The sequence below is a fragment of the Anopheles darlingi genome, chromosome 3 (assembly GCF_943734745.1).
Source record: "Anopheles darlingi chromosome 3, idAnoDarlMG_H_01, whole genome shotgun sequence".
In the NCBI taxonomy this organism is placed as follows: domain Eukaryota; kingdom Metazoa; phylum Arthropoda; class Insecta; order Diptera; family Culicidae; genus Anopheles; species Anopheles darlingi.
Genome location: NC_064875.1, coordinates 53,387,042 through 53,402,041, shown reverse-complemented (window position 1 = coordinate 53,402,041; position 15,000 = coordinate 53,387,042). Strand labels below are relative to the sequence as shown.

General features: G+C 48.2%; 1 protein-coding gene across 3 annotated transcripts in view; it reads left to right on the top strand.

The window, feature by feature from the left end:
• Positions 1-15,000, top strand: part of LOC125954302 (gamma-aminobutyric acid receptor subunit beta) — a 68,088-nt gene that overhangs the window by 44,590 nt on the left and 8,498 nt on the right. For all 3 annotated transcript variants that reach the window (XM_049684482.1, XM_049684481.1, XM_049684483.1), the window contains exon 7: positions 7,242-7,379. In XM_049684482.1, the coding sequence (XP_049540439.1) occupies positions 7,242-7,379 (138 nt within the window). The remainder of the gene's footprint in view (positions 1-7,241; positions 7,380-15,000) is intronic.

The window sequence follows — 15,000 nt, the reverse complement described above, 5'->3', positions numbered from 1 at the left end:
GCTCCAACTAGCCTCGTGCGTCAATCGAGTCGAAGAGAAGTCAAAGAATTACTTAAAAAGAAAGGATAAGGAGAAGCACAAACCATCGGGGTGAATCGGTTTGTTTTTGTCGCCAGTTCCATTCATGTTGGCCATTTTACGCGAGAGAGAAAAATGGAAAAGAGAAAACTTACTTTTGCCTTCCGATAGCCTCTCTAGGAACTCGTTCCTCCCGTACCAATTTGCCGGCTTTCGGACCGCTCGAACATCTTATCGATTTGCAATAAGATCGTTCGAGCGACGCGTTGCTGTGACACTGGACGCTGAGGAGGGCTTTCGGAGTCAAAAACTCTCCTCAACTATCGCCGATTCGGCGTTTCACCCAAAAACTTTTGCTTTGTAGCTCATTATTTTCGTTCGTTCATTTGAAGCTCGTTGAATTTGTCGCACACCAACCAATTTAGGGCAGCGAGAGGGCAAGAGACGAAGAAACGACGACTGCCAACCGATTCTCATTTGCCATTTACTTACTTCTTCACCTTTTTGTTGAGATCCAAACAGATGACAGCGCACAGGGGCTGGTGGATGGTTTTGAGTTAATTTTTGAACTAATTTTCTGCCCATTTCCTTTCGTCTTCGTTCGGTTTACTTTCTGTAATGTTTCTGCCGTGCGTGGGGAATGGTCAATCCTTGATATTGCGTTACTCTGGGTTGTTGATTTTTCCGAGCATTTTCATCGAATCGGTTGATCGGACGTTTGCCATTACTTATATACTGGTGTAGCTGATACTTGTACTGCTTCCTACTACTAACTTACTGCTCATTACTACCTATTGGCCACCTACCTACTTTAAACTACAAACTATACATCCCTCCGACTGATCCACCTCGACGATTTCCCACCCTTACACCTTAGGATGTCACCGGCCCCCCTCATCGTCAGCGCCATCGTCAATAATATTCCGTTTTATCTTTCGATTCTTTCTCTCATCGGATCGGCTTTGGTGGTGGAAACTCTCGATTTGCTCGATTTCGCTCAACAACATGCTCAACCACAAAACCGAACCATCACCCAACTAACACACCCAACACCCGCGTGGCATCACAAACACTCCATCCATCCATCCTACGAACGGTGGTTCGTCGAATTATGGTTACCGCAAACTACGGTTACTACGTCACGCCACGCCGCACCGTGTCACGCCGGTCCCGGTGATCTGCGTCCAATGCTCACACTCGGCGCCGGACACTAAACCACATGAACACACGAACACGCACACATACGAACCCACCTTCTTCCTGCGTGCGTTCTCTATCTCTACCTCGATCAACACTACACCTGCTACACCTTCTGCTATCAACGAATTTCGACTACAAACACACACACACACACACACACACAAACATTATACACGTTACGCGAACTGATTTTGCGAAATGCCTCTGAACTGAACTCGACCTTGACCTCGGCCCCCTTCCCGCTCCGATCAATGCAATCCGATCCGGTCCGGGGTGCGTACGCACGTCGTGAACGTCTCGAAACACTTGCCCCCCAAAAAAACACCAACCTGGAGTCGGTTACACGATGCGAGATATCCGGTACTTCTGGAAAGACGGCCTAAGTAGTGTCGGAATGAGCAAAGAAGTAGAACTACCACAATTTAGAGTACTGGGTCACAGGCAGAGGGCGACCGAAATTAACCTAACCACAGGTACCCATCATAAATAAGCAACAGCAAAAAAAAAAAGTTACAAAAATCACACAACCATCTCATCATGATCATCGTCATCTTCGTTTTCGCTATCATCATTATCATTCATCATTCTCTTTTCTATCACTTCTACACACCTTTAACTACCTTCTGTACCGCTGATCAGTTGTGTTGTAACTGAGTCCCTCCTTTTACCACACGTCTATTGTGCCACAGCCTTACCCACTCGTGTGTGTGTGTGCGTGTGATATCAGTTTTTTTTATGTTGTTGTTAATTTTTGTCCTTTCTTTCCTCCTTTATCGATTTGTTCTCATTTCAATCATCCAATTTCCATCTTTCCCCCACTCTATCGAGATAAGTTTCTCAATATTCATCCCAACACGCACACACACTCACACACGGAATACTCACAGCGATCACGTTCTTTTGCTGTCTATTTCCATTGTCACATTTCCGTTTTCCACGTTACGTTCCGTCAAAAACGACAAAGGAAAAGGACGACAAGGCTGATTTTTCACCTGTCGCCAAACACTAACCCACACTTGTTTCCTTGTTCATTTTAATCTCCTTTACCCTCCCGCGCTCCCACTCTTTACACCACCCCTCTACAACCAGTACAGCAGCACACCAGCCAACAGCCAACAAAACACTGTGCCAAAGCCTGTGTTGTGCGCGTTGTGCGGTTGCACTCTCCATGTTTTGTGTTTCTTACGGAAGAGGTTGGTATCTATCGGTCTGTTCCTTTTCCCAATTTTCTGTTCTCACACCAAGCCAAACGGTCCTATAAAGCCTCCGTGTTTTCGTTCCAGCAGCAGCAGCATCAGCAGCAGCAGCAATAGCAGCACACAATTTCCACACTGACACACCAGCTAGCTAGCTGACCTTTTTATGTTTCCGTTCCACATTACACCGTTACACTGAGCGGTTCCTTTGGACCACACCAAGCCTTCCTCCTAGATCGCGCTCATTTTCGTTTTTGTTCTATTTTTCTTTTTTTTTTCACTTCACCAACGACTATAAATCCCAATTAAATCGTATGCCACAATCCAAACCACATCCCCAAAACACACCACCACCAGGTGTCACCACGAGTTTCATGTTTTTAGCAAATCTTCAGCAAACACACACATCACGCGAAACTCACACACACACACACACACACACTTTTCCTCCGCAAGAACCACAACACTTTCCGCCACGTTCAACATGGATTTTTCTTTCCGGTTTTCCCCTTTCTTTCTTTCTTTCTTTCCTTCTTTCTTTGCAACACACTTCTTAGTAACACCACCACCACCATAATACGTGTTTGTACCGTATAAATGCAGTTGCAAGTAGCCACCGGTTAGAGCAAAAGGGTTGGCAAGACCACACTGCAACTAACCAAGCGGCTCCCCGTTTGCCAGTTTGGGAAAATAGTGTTTTCCACTCGTTTCATTTTGTTTTTAAATTTTTGTTCTTTCCCTTTTTGCTCCCTCCCAAAGACAAACTCCTGCAAAACGGGCCCCCGTGTGCCTCTTGTAGCCAGTGCGCCGATTGCAGTAACTCGTAATTGGCCAGTATTTGTTTTGTTTTTCTTTCTTGTTTTTTTTTCTCTATTCCGTTATTGGTTCCGTACGTATTGATCCCTTTCGGATCGGTATTTTGATTGTGATTTTCGGACAGTTCGCACTCTCCCACTCACTAGCCCTAGAAAAGGGAGGGGCTTTACAACAACCGCAAAAGGAGAGTTCGGGAGCTGCTACGCTTCTTCTCGTTGTAACCTCGAATGATGTGTAATGTATGTTTTCTTATGATTTGTATGAACACGACACCAAGAGGGACATTCAGTCAGCCTGCAATTCCGCTGGTCCACTGCTACCACTCCGTCCACTGTAATGAGCAGAAGAAAACGGAAATCCTTCACTCCGTAGGCTGGCAGCAGGAAACAAAGTGAATCGAAGCTCACGAACTGTCCGTTTCATGGTGTGACACAAGCGAATCCATCAACCCACGATCGATCTGGGTGTTCTCTGTTGAATCTCTGTACGGCTTCGATCGTTCCGTTTCTCCTCCTCCTCCTCCTTCTGCTCCACCTCTTCTCTCGGCCAACAACGACAATGTATGTCTCGGTGTGTGTGTGTGTGTATGTGTGTGGGTGTTTAGATACAGCTCATCGTTCGCTCGACACTTCGCATTTGCCCAGCTGACTCGGCGAGTTTGCGAAGTGAGCGCACCCCTTCTCTGTGATTGACCTTCTGTTTGCATCATTCGACACCACGTTGCACCGCGTTTTCCCTCCCTCTCCACCCCGTCACACACCACCAACATTCGCAGCACACCTGCACACGCACCGCAACTATCGCGGAAAATGGACAGCAACACGGCGAATCAGTGTCCCAATCTTACCGGCCAGGGGTTATATGTTGTACGTCCACACCACCGAAGGCGGAAGACCTACTGGTAATGGACGACGCATGATGCAGTGTGTCTCTTTTGTGTTCGTTTCGTTTACTCAGCGGCGAATGGTCTACTTTATGGGGTACCTTTTGGGGTCTTACAACTCACGCAAGTCACAACTTGATCCGATACGATATCAGGAGAAAGGTGAAGAAAGAAGTCTTTTGGCAGCCATTCTGGTGTCAGGTTATGCTACTGAGAAGGACAGAGCTACGCATTGCTGTTAAATATGCTCAAATACAAGGGTCCACTTTTCTCAGAGTCCATTCCATCCCCATTCATTACAATCCATGCTACTGCTGCTTCTACTGCTGCACCAATGCTCGAAGGGGTTGTAAGCATCCAGCAGTAGTCAAGCTCGCTCAGCAAAACAATCGTTCTGCTGTCTCGAGGTCAAAACAGGATCATCCGGCATCCTTCGGTGAAGCGCTGTTTGTGTGTAGCGTGTGATTGAAAGGTCCGCACAAGAGGAAAACACTCAGCACACACGGATGGCATCCTTGTGTTTGTTTTATTTACTATTACGAGGTCAAGGTAGTGTGTAGTGCTCCTCTTTCTCGTCACAAAAAAAAACATCAACAGCGAACAACGGACAAACACAATACTTTCCGTCCGTTCCAATTAGCAGCCATTGCGCCTACATATGCTAGGGCTGTCCCTTTGCTCTCGAGTTGTGCAGAACCAACATATACACACACACACATACACACACTTCAACCCCCTAAACAGTGCGAAGATGCTAAAGACAAACATGAGACTGGTGCAAGGACAACAAGCAAAGGTCTCTTTCTCTTGTGTGACGTTTCTGTAACCTGGCAACCTTGACCGTTCTAATGATGTTGGTGATCCAAGACTTGCACGGCCTACTGCCACGCGTACCAATGGGTGGGTACGGTTCTGGGTGTCATTGTGTTGTTTTCTCGTTCTTCGTGCGCGCCCTCGCTTGTCTTCGCCGTCTGTAAGTAGTCTCCTTCACCGCTCAGCTCAGCACTCCCAACAACAGCATCAACAGCAGCAGCAGTAGTAGGTACCTACGCTCTTCGCACAGCCAACGCGCGTAGAGTGGCTCGACCCAAAACGGGGTTGGCACTAAGAAACATTCACACTACCCTTACACACACACACACACACACACAATCATCCCAACACTAGAGTGTCCCCGGCGCATATTAGGGAGAGTAGGTCAGTGGTTAGTGCCGCATCTCTACTCTATTTGCTGTGTATGGCACTTCAACTAGAGCAACAACAAAAACGACAACAACAACTACAGCAACACCAGTTTCAACAACACCAATAGCATAACACATCCCTCGTCGGGCGAGCGGGATGTATGTACAAATCAAAACAGCAGCAGCAATGGAAGAAAAAGAAGAAGACAGACACACTTACAACAACAACAATAACCGTCCCTTCTGTCTCTTGGACTGCAATATGCGCTGAATTGAGACCCTCGCAATTGCATAGTAGGCTGGTAGAGGCCGCTGGAGAGCTGGAGGGCGCAACTGTGCCATCCATATTGGCCAGCAAAAAAGCCATATCCTCCCACCCCCTCTCCCCCATTACACATCAATACACTTACAGTACACCGTCAGCACACGTACACGAACCACCCCCATCACCAAACTAGGAAACCAACAACACCAAATCACTAGTACCGCCATACACCCAACGAAATGGCAGCGAATGCTATCAAACTACGAGTACAAGTACGCTATACTTGGCACGCTGGTGCCGAAACGATTGGGACAAAGTCAGAAACACAGAAAACAGAATGCAACAAACAGAAACTCAGAAAAAAGGAGAAAAAACAACGATCACACTTACCACTAGCGCCCGTAATCGATTTGTTTCTAATTCACGAATCTCTCTTTCTTTCTCTCTCTTTCTCTCTCTCTCTCTCTCTCTCTCTTTCTCTTGTTATCGATTTGTTGGTTTCATTGCTGGTTTAAAAACAAAACGAAAACTCACGAAATCAAACCAAAAAACCGAAAAAAACAATTAAACACACCTCCGTTTATCGTACCCCCCGTGTATGTGTGTATGTATGCGTTTGTATGTGTGCGTGTGTGTGTGTGTGTATGTGTTGTGTAATTGATCCCGTGTGTGTGTGCGTTTCCGTCTCAACGGAAAACAAACCGTCGTCCAAACCAACCATCACCCTGTAAAAACCTTCTAAATTGTTGTGGCGTTGGGCGTGCGAACAACTATTGCGTCCCGGCCTATCAAACACTGCTAACCGGTGCCTAACACTGGCCACTGCCGCCATCACTGCCGCCGCCGTCGCCGCCGCCTTTCTGCCACTTCTGTTACTTCAAACCACCACCTCCACCATCACCACCACCGAACCGGCACCGAATTTCCATCCCGGCCTTTAACCTCGCGATTATGTGACGATGTTTGCGACCTCATCACGCCCTGAACGAACATCAACGACGATGTCCGTTCGTTCCATTCGTGGCTACCGATGGGCTGCGTGTTGTGTTGCTTGTGTTGCCCTATTTCGTTTTCATTGTTTTGTTTTTTGCCAATTGTTTTACTGTCCCAACGAAAAACGCTAATAACAACCGCGATCGCGACTGCAACCGCCGGTTTTCATTGCTAAATTCAATGTTCTATGTTCCTTCGCGTTCCCGCACATCATCCTCTCTCACACTCGCACACATCAATTCCCCTGATACGGATATAAAATAAAACCGGAATCGAAATGATATCCGCCAATCGGAAAACGGAAATGAATATCTTCCACCCCCAAAAAAAAAAACAAAAACCGTCATAATAACCGGCATCGATCGACCGATCATACTTCGATCCTCAAAACTTTCGGCATCTCCCGCCTCCCTTTCCCCCTTCTTTACTTAAAATTACTCCTTCAATCGCATTAAATCTTCGGCGGTACCGCGGATTAAAAAATGCACACACACAAAAACCCCCTCAAACGATCGCGAAAACCGAAAACACTCGAACCGCGCCATCGCTGCAAACGCATAATGGTTGGAAAATGGGGGATGTCCTTGCAACCGGGACCCGTGGATAACGAAAAAAAACCCCCCGCCCCGTTACGAACCGTACGACCGGATACGGATAACAAAACCTCCCAAACCCGATTACGGTAGTCGGCTACACGATGCGAGATATCCGATACAAATGGAATGAAGGCCCCAACTCGGTCGGAGTCTCGAGCGAAGTATCTTTGCCTCAGTTTAAGGTTTTGGGACACCGACAACGTGCGATGGAGATCAGTCTCACAACAGGTACCTGTAGACGGTCACCGATTTTGTTACAATAATATCTCTCTCTCTCTCTCTCTTTCCCGACCTCCTTCTCGCTCTCTACCTCTGTCTCTCTCTCTCTCTCCTTTTCTCTTTCTATTACTCCTATATCTCAACCCCTATATATCTTCCCATATACGTCTATATATCTCTTCGCTCATTAACTCATTTCTTCTTTTATTACCTTCCTTGACCAAGAACACCTTAACTTCCGGAATCCTCTGTAGTTGCTTTTTACATCAAATCAACGTTAACACATAGTTAAATGTTATCTATAGTACAGTTTGTTATACCTTCAAATTTGGACCATTTACAAAGTATTACAAATGTTGAGCTCAATGTCCCAAACTATTCAATCAATTGTTCTGGAACTAATGCCACTGTTCGTTCTTTTACTCTAATGCTACTCTTCGTTTAGCATTAAGCTCTAGCAGCTGTTTTCTCCCCCTCTCTTTCTTGTTGTTTTCGTCTTTTATTTAGGAATTTTCTATTTTATGTAATGCTTTAAACAATTATAACATCTAAATGTGACAAACAAATGCTGAGCAACAAATTGTTCCCCTCTACAAAACTTATTCTCGGTCCATTCTCGGTTTTTTCGGTTCGGAGTCGAAGCAACCGCCAGACCTTCTTCCCCATCCCTTACCAACTATATTTTCTCCCCTTCTTCGTAAACGCTCTCGCATTGTCGCGCCCATTGTCTCACGATCATCGCCATTACCTTGAACCGATCGAAACCATAAACCATCCCCTTCGTTATCTGTCACCCTCTTCGTTTGCTTTGCTACACCATCTCCAGCAACCCAAAAAAAAAACCATCCACTCAACACCCACCATTTGTTCGATCGGTTGCGATGTTACCTTACCGTGAATGTGTTTTCAGTTCTTCTTCTTCTTCTTCTTTGCCTAATGCCGCTCCCCATAAAACTGATCGGTGTATCCTTGTTTCAATCCATCCCCCCAAAAGGGCACGCAAAAGCCAAGTAATGTTGTGATGTGATGTGTCACCGCGAATGAACCTCCGTCATTATACCCGTTTCGTTTTGTGTTTGGCGGTTTCCCACCACCCCTCAAAATGTATCCATTGATTCGTTGAAGATCGTTTTACTGCTAGTTAATATTCACCACCCTTGCCTTAGGATTAAGAAACAAAACAAAACACCCAGGCTTCCAGCCCCAAACTCACCTAACCACACCAACACACACACACGTTGTCCTCACTCTCATCGCATTGTCACCATCTCATCTCGCTTGCTAGAATAGAAACATATTATCTGCGGCCGCGTTCGTGTACGCGCGCGCGGAGTGCATAATGTGCGCATACTCGTGCAATGGCTGTACCTGTTTCTCGTCTTCTGTTTGCACCCACCAACGTGATCGTGATCTTCTGCCTCGACTTCTTCCCCTTCTGCTCTTGCTCGCGCTTCACTGCTAACTGCTCTTCCGATCGACTGAATAGTGTTCGCTCTTGTTGACACTTAGCAGGCCTTGAGATAGAATAGCATATCAGCATCAAGGGGTTGTTCATGGATTCTCCAAAAATTCGCTCACGCAATGCAAATATGTTTCGATCGCGCTGGTATCGGATCTATCCGAGAGGCCTGGCCTTTCCCCGGGAGGGGGCGAGCATCAGTAATGGATTACCACCAAGGGGGGGTTAGATGAGCTAATGCCAAGAAGGGTAGCTACAGAAGCGGAAGCACCGCCCTATAGGTGCTGCTGCTGCTGCTGCGCTGGATCTATTTTCATGCATATCAGCACACACGCGCGTCATTTGATGCGAACACTATTAGACAGCTCCCGGGAATAGAGAGAGAGAGAGAAAAGCCTTTCGTTCGTTTCATCGAACACATTATCCTCACACACAGAACGAAGGCCATACACCGGAGCGGCCAGAAGAATACGTTTCACTTCACGCTTCGACGGCAAACATGCCGCTTCTGGACAGTGGCGCTGTTGATATACGCCCGATGACGTGCGGCATACCGGAAGCAGTCGCTACGCCGGATTGACAGGTTCATTAAAAAATACCCACAGCAGCAGAGCCAACACACACACACACACATAGACGAGTGCACATCAGCCCCTCCCCGTGCCCATGCCGACTCGTGTATCGTGAGGTCAAGAGCAGGCGAAGCCACCGCCACCGCCATTGATGATTGGCTGGCAGGCTGGCAACGTCGATGAAAAGTCGACGCGGATCATGTCATGGGGCGCAGACAAAACGGGATACCCCGGACCCGGAAAATTGGAAATCCCACCCACCGACCCAGCCACCGTCATCATCATCATCATCATCGTCGTCATTGTTGGGTATCGAACGATCATTGGAGCCTTCATCATTGTCCAAACAGCTTCTCCTCGGCAGCGGTCGAGCGATGGTCGATGGAACTGTGAGGCCGATGATGCCGATGCCGATGCCGATGGAACACCGAGCATCAGTGACCGCTCGTCCGTTCGGTTGATTCCATTCCGGTGCCCTTAGAAGCCTTGTTGGCATCGCATCAATTGAACAACGGGGCACGGGGGGATTAGGCAATGCCTCGCCCTGGTTCACATCGATTTCGAACCATTTTATGCGTGAAAACCACAAATTACACAACTATCTCCCAAGCGGATAACGGGCAGAAGGGGCATAAAATAGATTGAATGCTCTGGTCAGCTCCCTGCCTCGCTCTCTCTCTCTCTCTCGCTTTCTCTCGGTCCTATCTAGTGTTCTAGAAGTGCCGCACCAAAACCGCACTATCAGCTCAATAAAACGCAAATGCTGTGCGCGCGATAACCGGACCGGAGCCGTGGACCAGCGGCAGGATCCGGTCCACTAGCGGGCGCTCCCAACAGAATTTAACGAGCGCCTCCGACGACACGGAATCGTTAAACCAAATTTATTCGCCATTGGTGTTGTGCCATCCAAAAACGGGGGGGGGGGGGGGGGGGAGTAGTTTTCGGACCAGCGGCGACTAATTACTGGCGGTAGCGGTAGCAGCGACGACGGCGGCAGCCGTGACTGCGGTTCTGCTATCTTAATGCCCGGTATCTCGGGATTCGAATTATCGGAAAACATCCCAGTTCGCCGCGATAAGGCAATAAGGGGTTTGACAGAAGCCCCTCCTTTTGATCGAATCGCATCGAATGGAATTGACGTCGTGTTGATGTGCACGATACGGGCTAAGCGCAGCAATCGAAGAAGAAGAAGAAGCACTTCCGATAGCGCTCGACGGCTGTAATGGCGACGACCGCAAACCAAAACCAAACGCGCTAATGCTAATCGCGCTTCTATCGGACACTTTCCTGACGCTGTCGCCGTTATGTCCTTTCCGTTTCCTCTGCTGCTGCTGTTGCTGCTGCTGCTGCTGAGGATGACAATGATGTCCCAGCCGAAAAATCTAATTCCCGTTGACCTTTGTCATGGGCGATATTCAAATTGACTCAATGCCGGTGCCGCTCCACCGGGGGAGCGAGTCTTGAAATCCGGCCGATAGGTCGGGCGCGGGGTATATTCATAATTACGCCATTTTTGCGCGAGACGCGGGCGTCCGCGGGCGATTAATTGGAAATCTCATTACCACCAAACAACCACCACGCGCCGATGGCCTCCAATGGGCACTAAATTAGATTTCCGTTTTTTTTTTCCCCCGTTTCTCTTCACTTTGTGCCCCACACCCTGCGGCGCTCAATGTACATGTGGCGGAAGCGTGTGTGTGTGTGAGTGTGTGTGCCAGGAACACGCGAAATCCCGCGAATCTCGCGCGACCGCTGCGAGGACGCGTAAAGACAACCTTCATTACGCATAATGATACCGTCACCAAGTGCCAGAGGGCGAAGGGCGCGTTATGAAAAGGGCGGCCGCCTCGCTCGTTACGGACAGATGGTGGCCAGCCGGCAATCCGGCCCGGCTTATCCAGAGGCGTGCTGTCCCCGTTCCCGTGGGTCGTGGGCCCAGAAGTTGTGGGCGAGCGGAACGAAACGAAAAGCGGAGAACAAATTAAAAAATGAAAAAAAAAGGTAGACCGCAGGACGATGCCGTGGGGGGTGGTCTACTCGGTATCAGTCGATCACCAAAATGGTATGGCGCGGTCGCATAAATGATTTGAATAATATTGCCCAATCCTACAAAACAGGCATCGTAGGGGTTCGGCACCATGGGCCAGACCTTCGGAAAAAACAACAACAAAACAACTGGGTTCACTGAAATGGACCACCTCGGCCCGGTGGTCGGCACGCTGCGGGTGGTTGTCACGCAATGAGTGCCACGCTGAAGGCCCTATAACGCTCCATTTCCGTTGGTGGTCAGGCGGTTCGCGCGAACAGGGGAAATGTCATAATGACGTGATCGGCAATCCCGCGGTCTCATGGTCATCCTCTTTGTAAACAAATACGCAAAACAACAAAAACATAAAACATAAAGAATAAGCCAGCTCTTTACGCGCCTCGCACTCCGGGGCAAGACTTCCTCTCCTTTACCTTCCCCCCCCAGGGGCTTCTCGAAGGGAGAAGGAACCTCAGCAAAAGCCATGCGTGTCCAACCTCAATTAATCGCCAACATGGCCAACTCATCAGTCAGCTGGTTTCGCGAAAAGCCTGCTTGGTTGGCCATTTGTTTGGTGCTCCAGCGCGAATAATCATTACTTTCATTCAGGCAAAATAAAAAAGGCAAAACAGGCCGTTCCTCAACGGAGACACTTTCACATGAAAAAAAAAAACACACACACACACACACACACACACTAACAGTGCTATCTGGTATCGCTATCGCTGGCAGCCGCCAGTCCCCCCCTTTACAGCAGCACGGTCCAGGTAAGTGCAGTATTTGATTCTTGGTTTTTCCTGTTGTACACCTTGCTCTCCCTCTTTCTCACACACACACACGCGCGGAAGCCGAGAAGGCTCGCCATCTTGCTCGCCATCTTGTTCCCCGTAACACTACCTTCAGTGCTGTACGCAATACTACGTCATCAAGCGTTTGACGTTTGCATCGTTGAGTGCGATGGGTCTAAGCGCCCCTTTTCACCGGCGAACAATGTATCGTACAGGCCACTAGAAGGTCCACCCCACGATGAAGCCCTCGTCGCCGAGAGGACCTTGCGTGTGTCCGAGTTTTGGCATTTTTTTGGCGACGCCACCCTCGCCCGGACTTCTTACCAGTCATCAACACGACAGCCATCAATCATTCATTCACCTCTTTACCGCAAGGCCTCGCGAACCAGAATATCATAATTATTAACGCCGCTCGCTCGCCGCAGGGATGACGGATGGCGCGCTGTTGATGTTGCGCTGACTGACCGGGCCCGGTTCTGGTGGCCTTGATTTCACGCGAAACCAATTTGTGACACGTGTGTCATCGCACACACACACACCTTGCCTTAATAATGGCCCAAAAAGGACATCCATTTTGGTTCGACGTTTAGAGGCATTACAACAGCAAAAGTGTCCTTGTTATGCAAACTTATATATTACAAAAAACGCCGCAAAAAGCCCCCGAAAACCAATAGGTATGACAGGACAGGAGATGGGCGACACACTTATCATCATCACACCGACCTTCCCCCAACGAAAAAAAAAAACCAATAACAACAAGAAAAGCCAATAATGCGTTTGATAGCCGCGACCAATGATCTCAATGCCTGGGTGTGTATCGATGAGAATAACCCAACACACAATCGGTTTGAACACGAACCCAACCCAAAAGCACAGAACAAAAAAAAAACCAAAACAGAATCGGAAATAGTTAATAGTTAAAAACCGAGAATCCGTTCAACGAACAAACGTACCCCATAGAAAAAAAAACAGATATATGGAATTGCTGCCCCAAAATCAAGCCAAGTCCGGACCGGACAACAGACATTGTGTCCGTACCATTTCTGATGCTTGAGCTTGAAGACAAGTTAGTGAAAGAAGACTGCTCAGGAGCAGTTTGCAGAGAGAGAGAGAGAAGCACAGAATAGAGGAAGCTTAGAGAAGGAGTACTGCGCCAGGAACCGTTTTAAACAGAGTATATCCCCCCTACCCCGAAATGGTCCCGTAGGAATCGCCTTCCCTCGGAGATTGCATCACAGTCAATCTGGAGTAAGAGGCAGGGTCTTCCTAGGGTTCTGCATGATCCCAAACACGGATATCAAGAACACGGAGGGGCCAGTTGATTCGATCAGTTTGTGCCTAAATTAAATGTTCCCTCTGAGGCCTCAGGCAATCAGTAGGTAGAGGTGGAGCGGGCTAGTAGTAGCAGCAGATCAAATCATGCGCCAGTGTGCACTTGCAGACTCTTCCGACCGACCGACCGACCGCTATGGTCCCATAGGACCATCCGATCGGATACAATAGGTGGTCATCGTTGTTGTTGTTGTTGTGCAGTGCTGTGGGACAGGATTTAATTTGCTCGCTTCTCACTTCTCCCGCTTGGAGTGGTCATGCAGAGGTGGGTCCAGAGTTCGTAGTAGTTGTCCCTTCTTCTTCAGCTCACCGCTGACCATGGAATCTTGACTGAAAATTGGATTCTCCTCTGCAATTGCTCTCCTCTGGACCCCGCCGGGATCCGGGGATCGCTCCTCTCAGTTAGTATTTCGATTAATTAAGGCCGATTGGACAGAACTCCATGCCGGGAACCCTTATTTACACTCCGAGAAGGAATCCTAGCGTATGTGTCTGTGTGATTGTGTATAGCATGTATGTTTGAGAGTGTGTGTGTGTGTGTGCGTGTGTCTTTCATGAGTGCATGAATAGTAAGAAGGAAGCAAAAGCAAAAGCATAAGAGATCCGGCGACCTCACCCACCCCACTCCCTTGCAAATGTACTCGAAATAGCGAAACCGAAGCCAAACAGAAGAGCAGAGCAGAAAAACGCCAAAAAAACCCCTGACCACTCTATAGCTGTAGCAATTCCATCCAAAACATTTACAGGACAATGTTTCGGGTTTTATTTTGATTTAAATATCGTAGAACGCTGTTGCCGTTGACGGAGTTGAACGGTTGCCAAAACGTACAAACAACTCGCTCAACCTCGACATCAACCTCGCGCAACTCGGCGCACATTCAGCTGCTCATTCGCATTCCCATTTCGCCGCCACCCACTACCCCCCCCCCCCCCTTCGCCATTACAATCTGCTATCTAGAAGCTAGAGCAAATCGCAATCGTACGCCCCCCCATCCTTCCTGCTTATCCCACCATGCCTTCACCGGAGTAGCTGCTGGGTATAGTCGCCCTGCACATACTGCATATAGAATGCGCAAAAACGGACCGTGTTGGGGGATTTTTATTTTTTTTGTTTGATTTGGTTTCCACTTCCGGCTAATCCTTGTTCTTGTTGTTGCTCTCCACTCACACTGCCCTTCGAATGTTTGGTCGCGATTCAAGCGGACATTCGTTTTTCGATTTGATTCCACTGTTCCCACTCGAGCAGCTGCCGTGCAACCTCATTAGAACAGGATAATGATACGGTAGCATTGCTTATTGATTAATTTTGGGTAAGTTAGAGCTGTAGCTAGCTTGCAAACCGATCATCTTGTTCCTCTGGTTTTGTCCTCACTGCCCTTTTGAACGGTGTAGTGGGATGAGAGCGTTGTGGTTTTTGCTTTGTTACTGTAATTAACGTCTTATCTCGTCATTG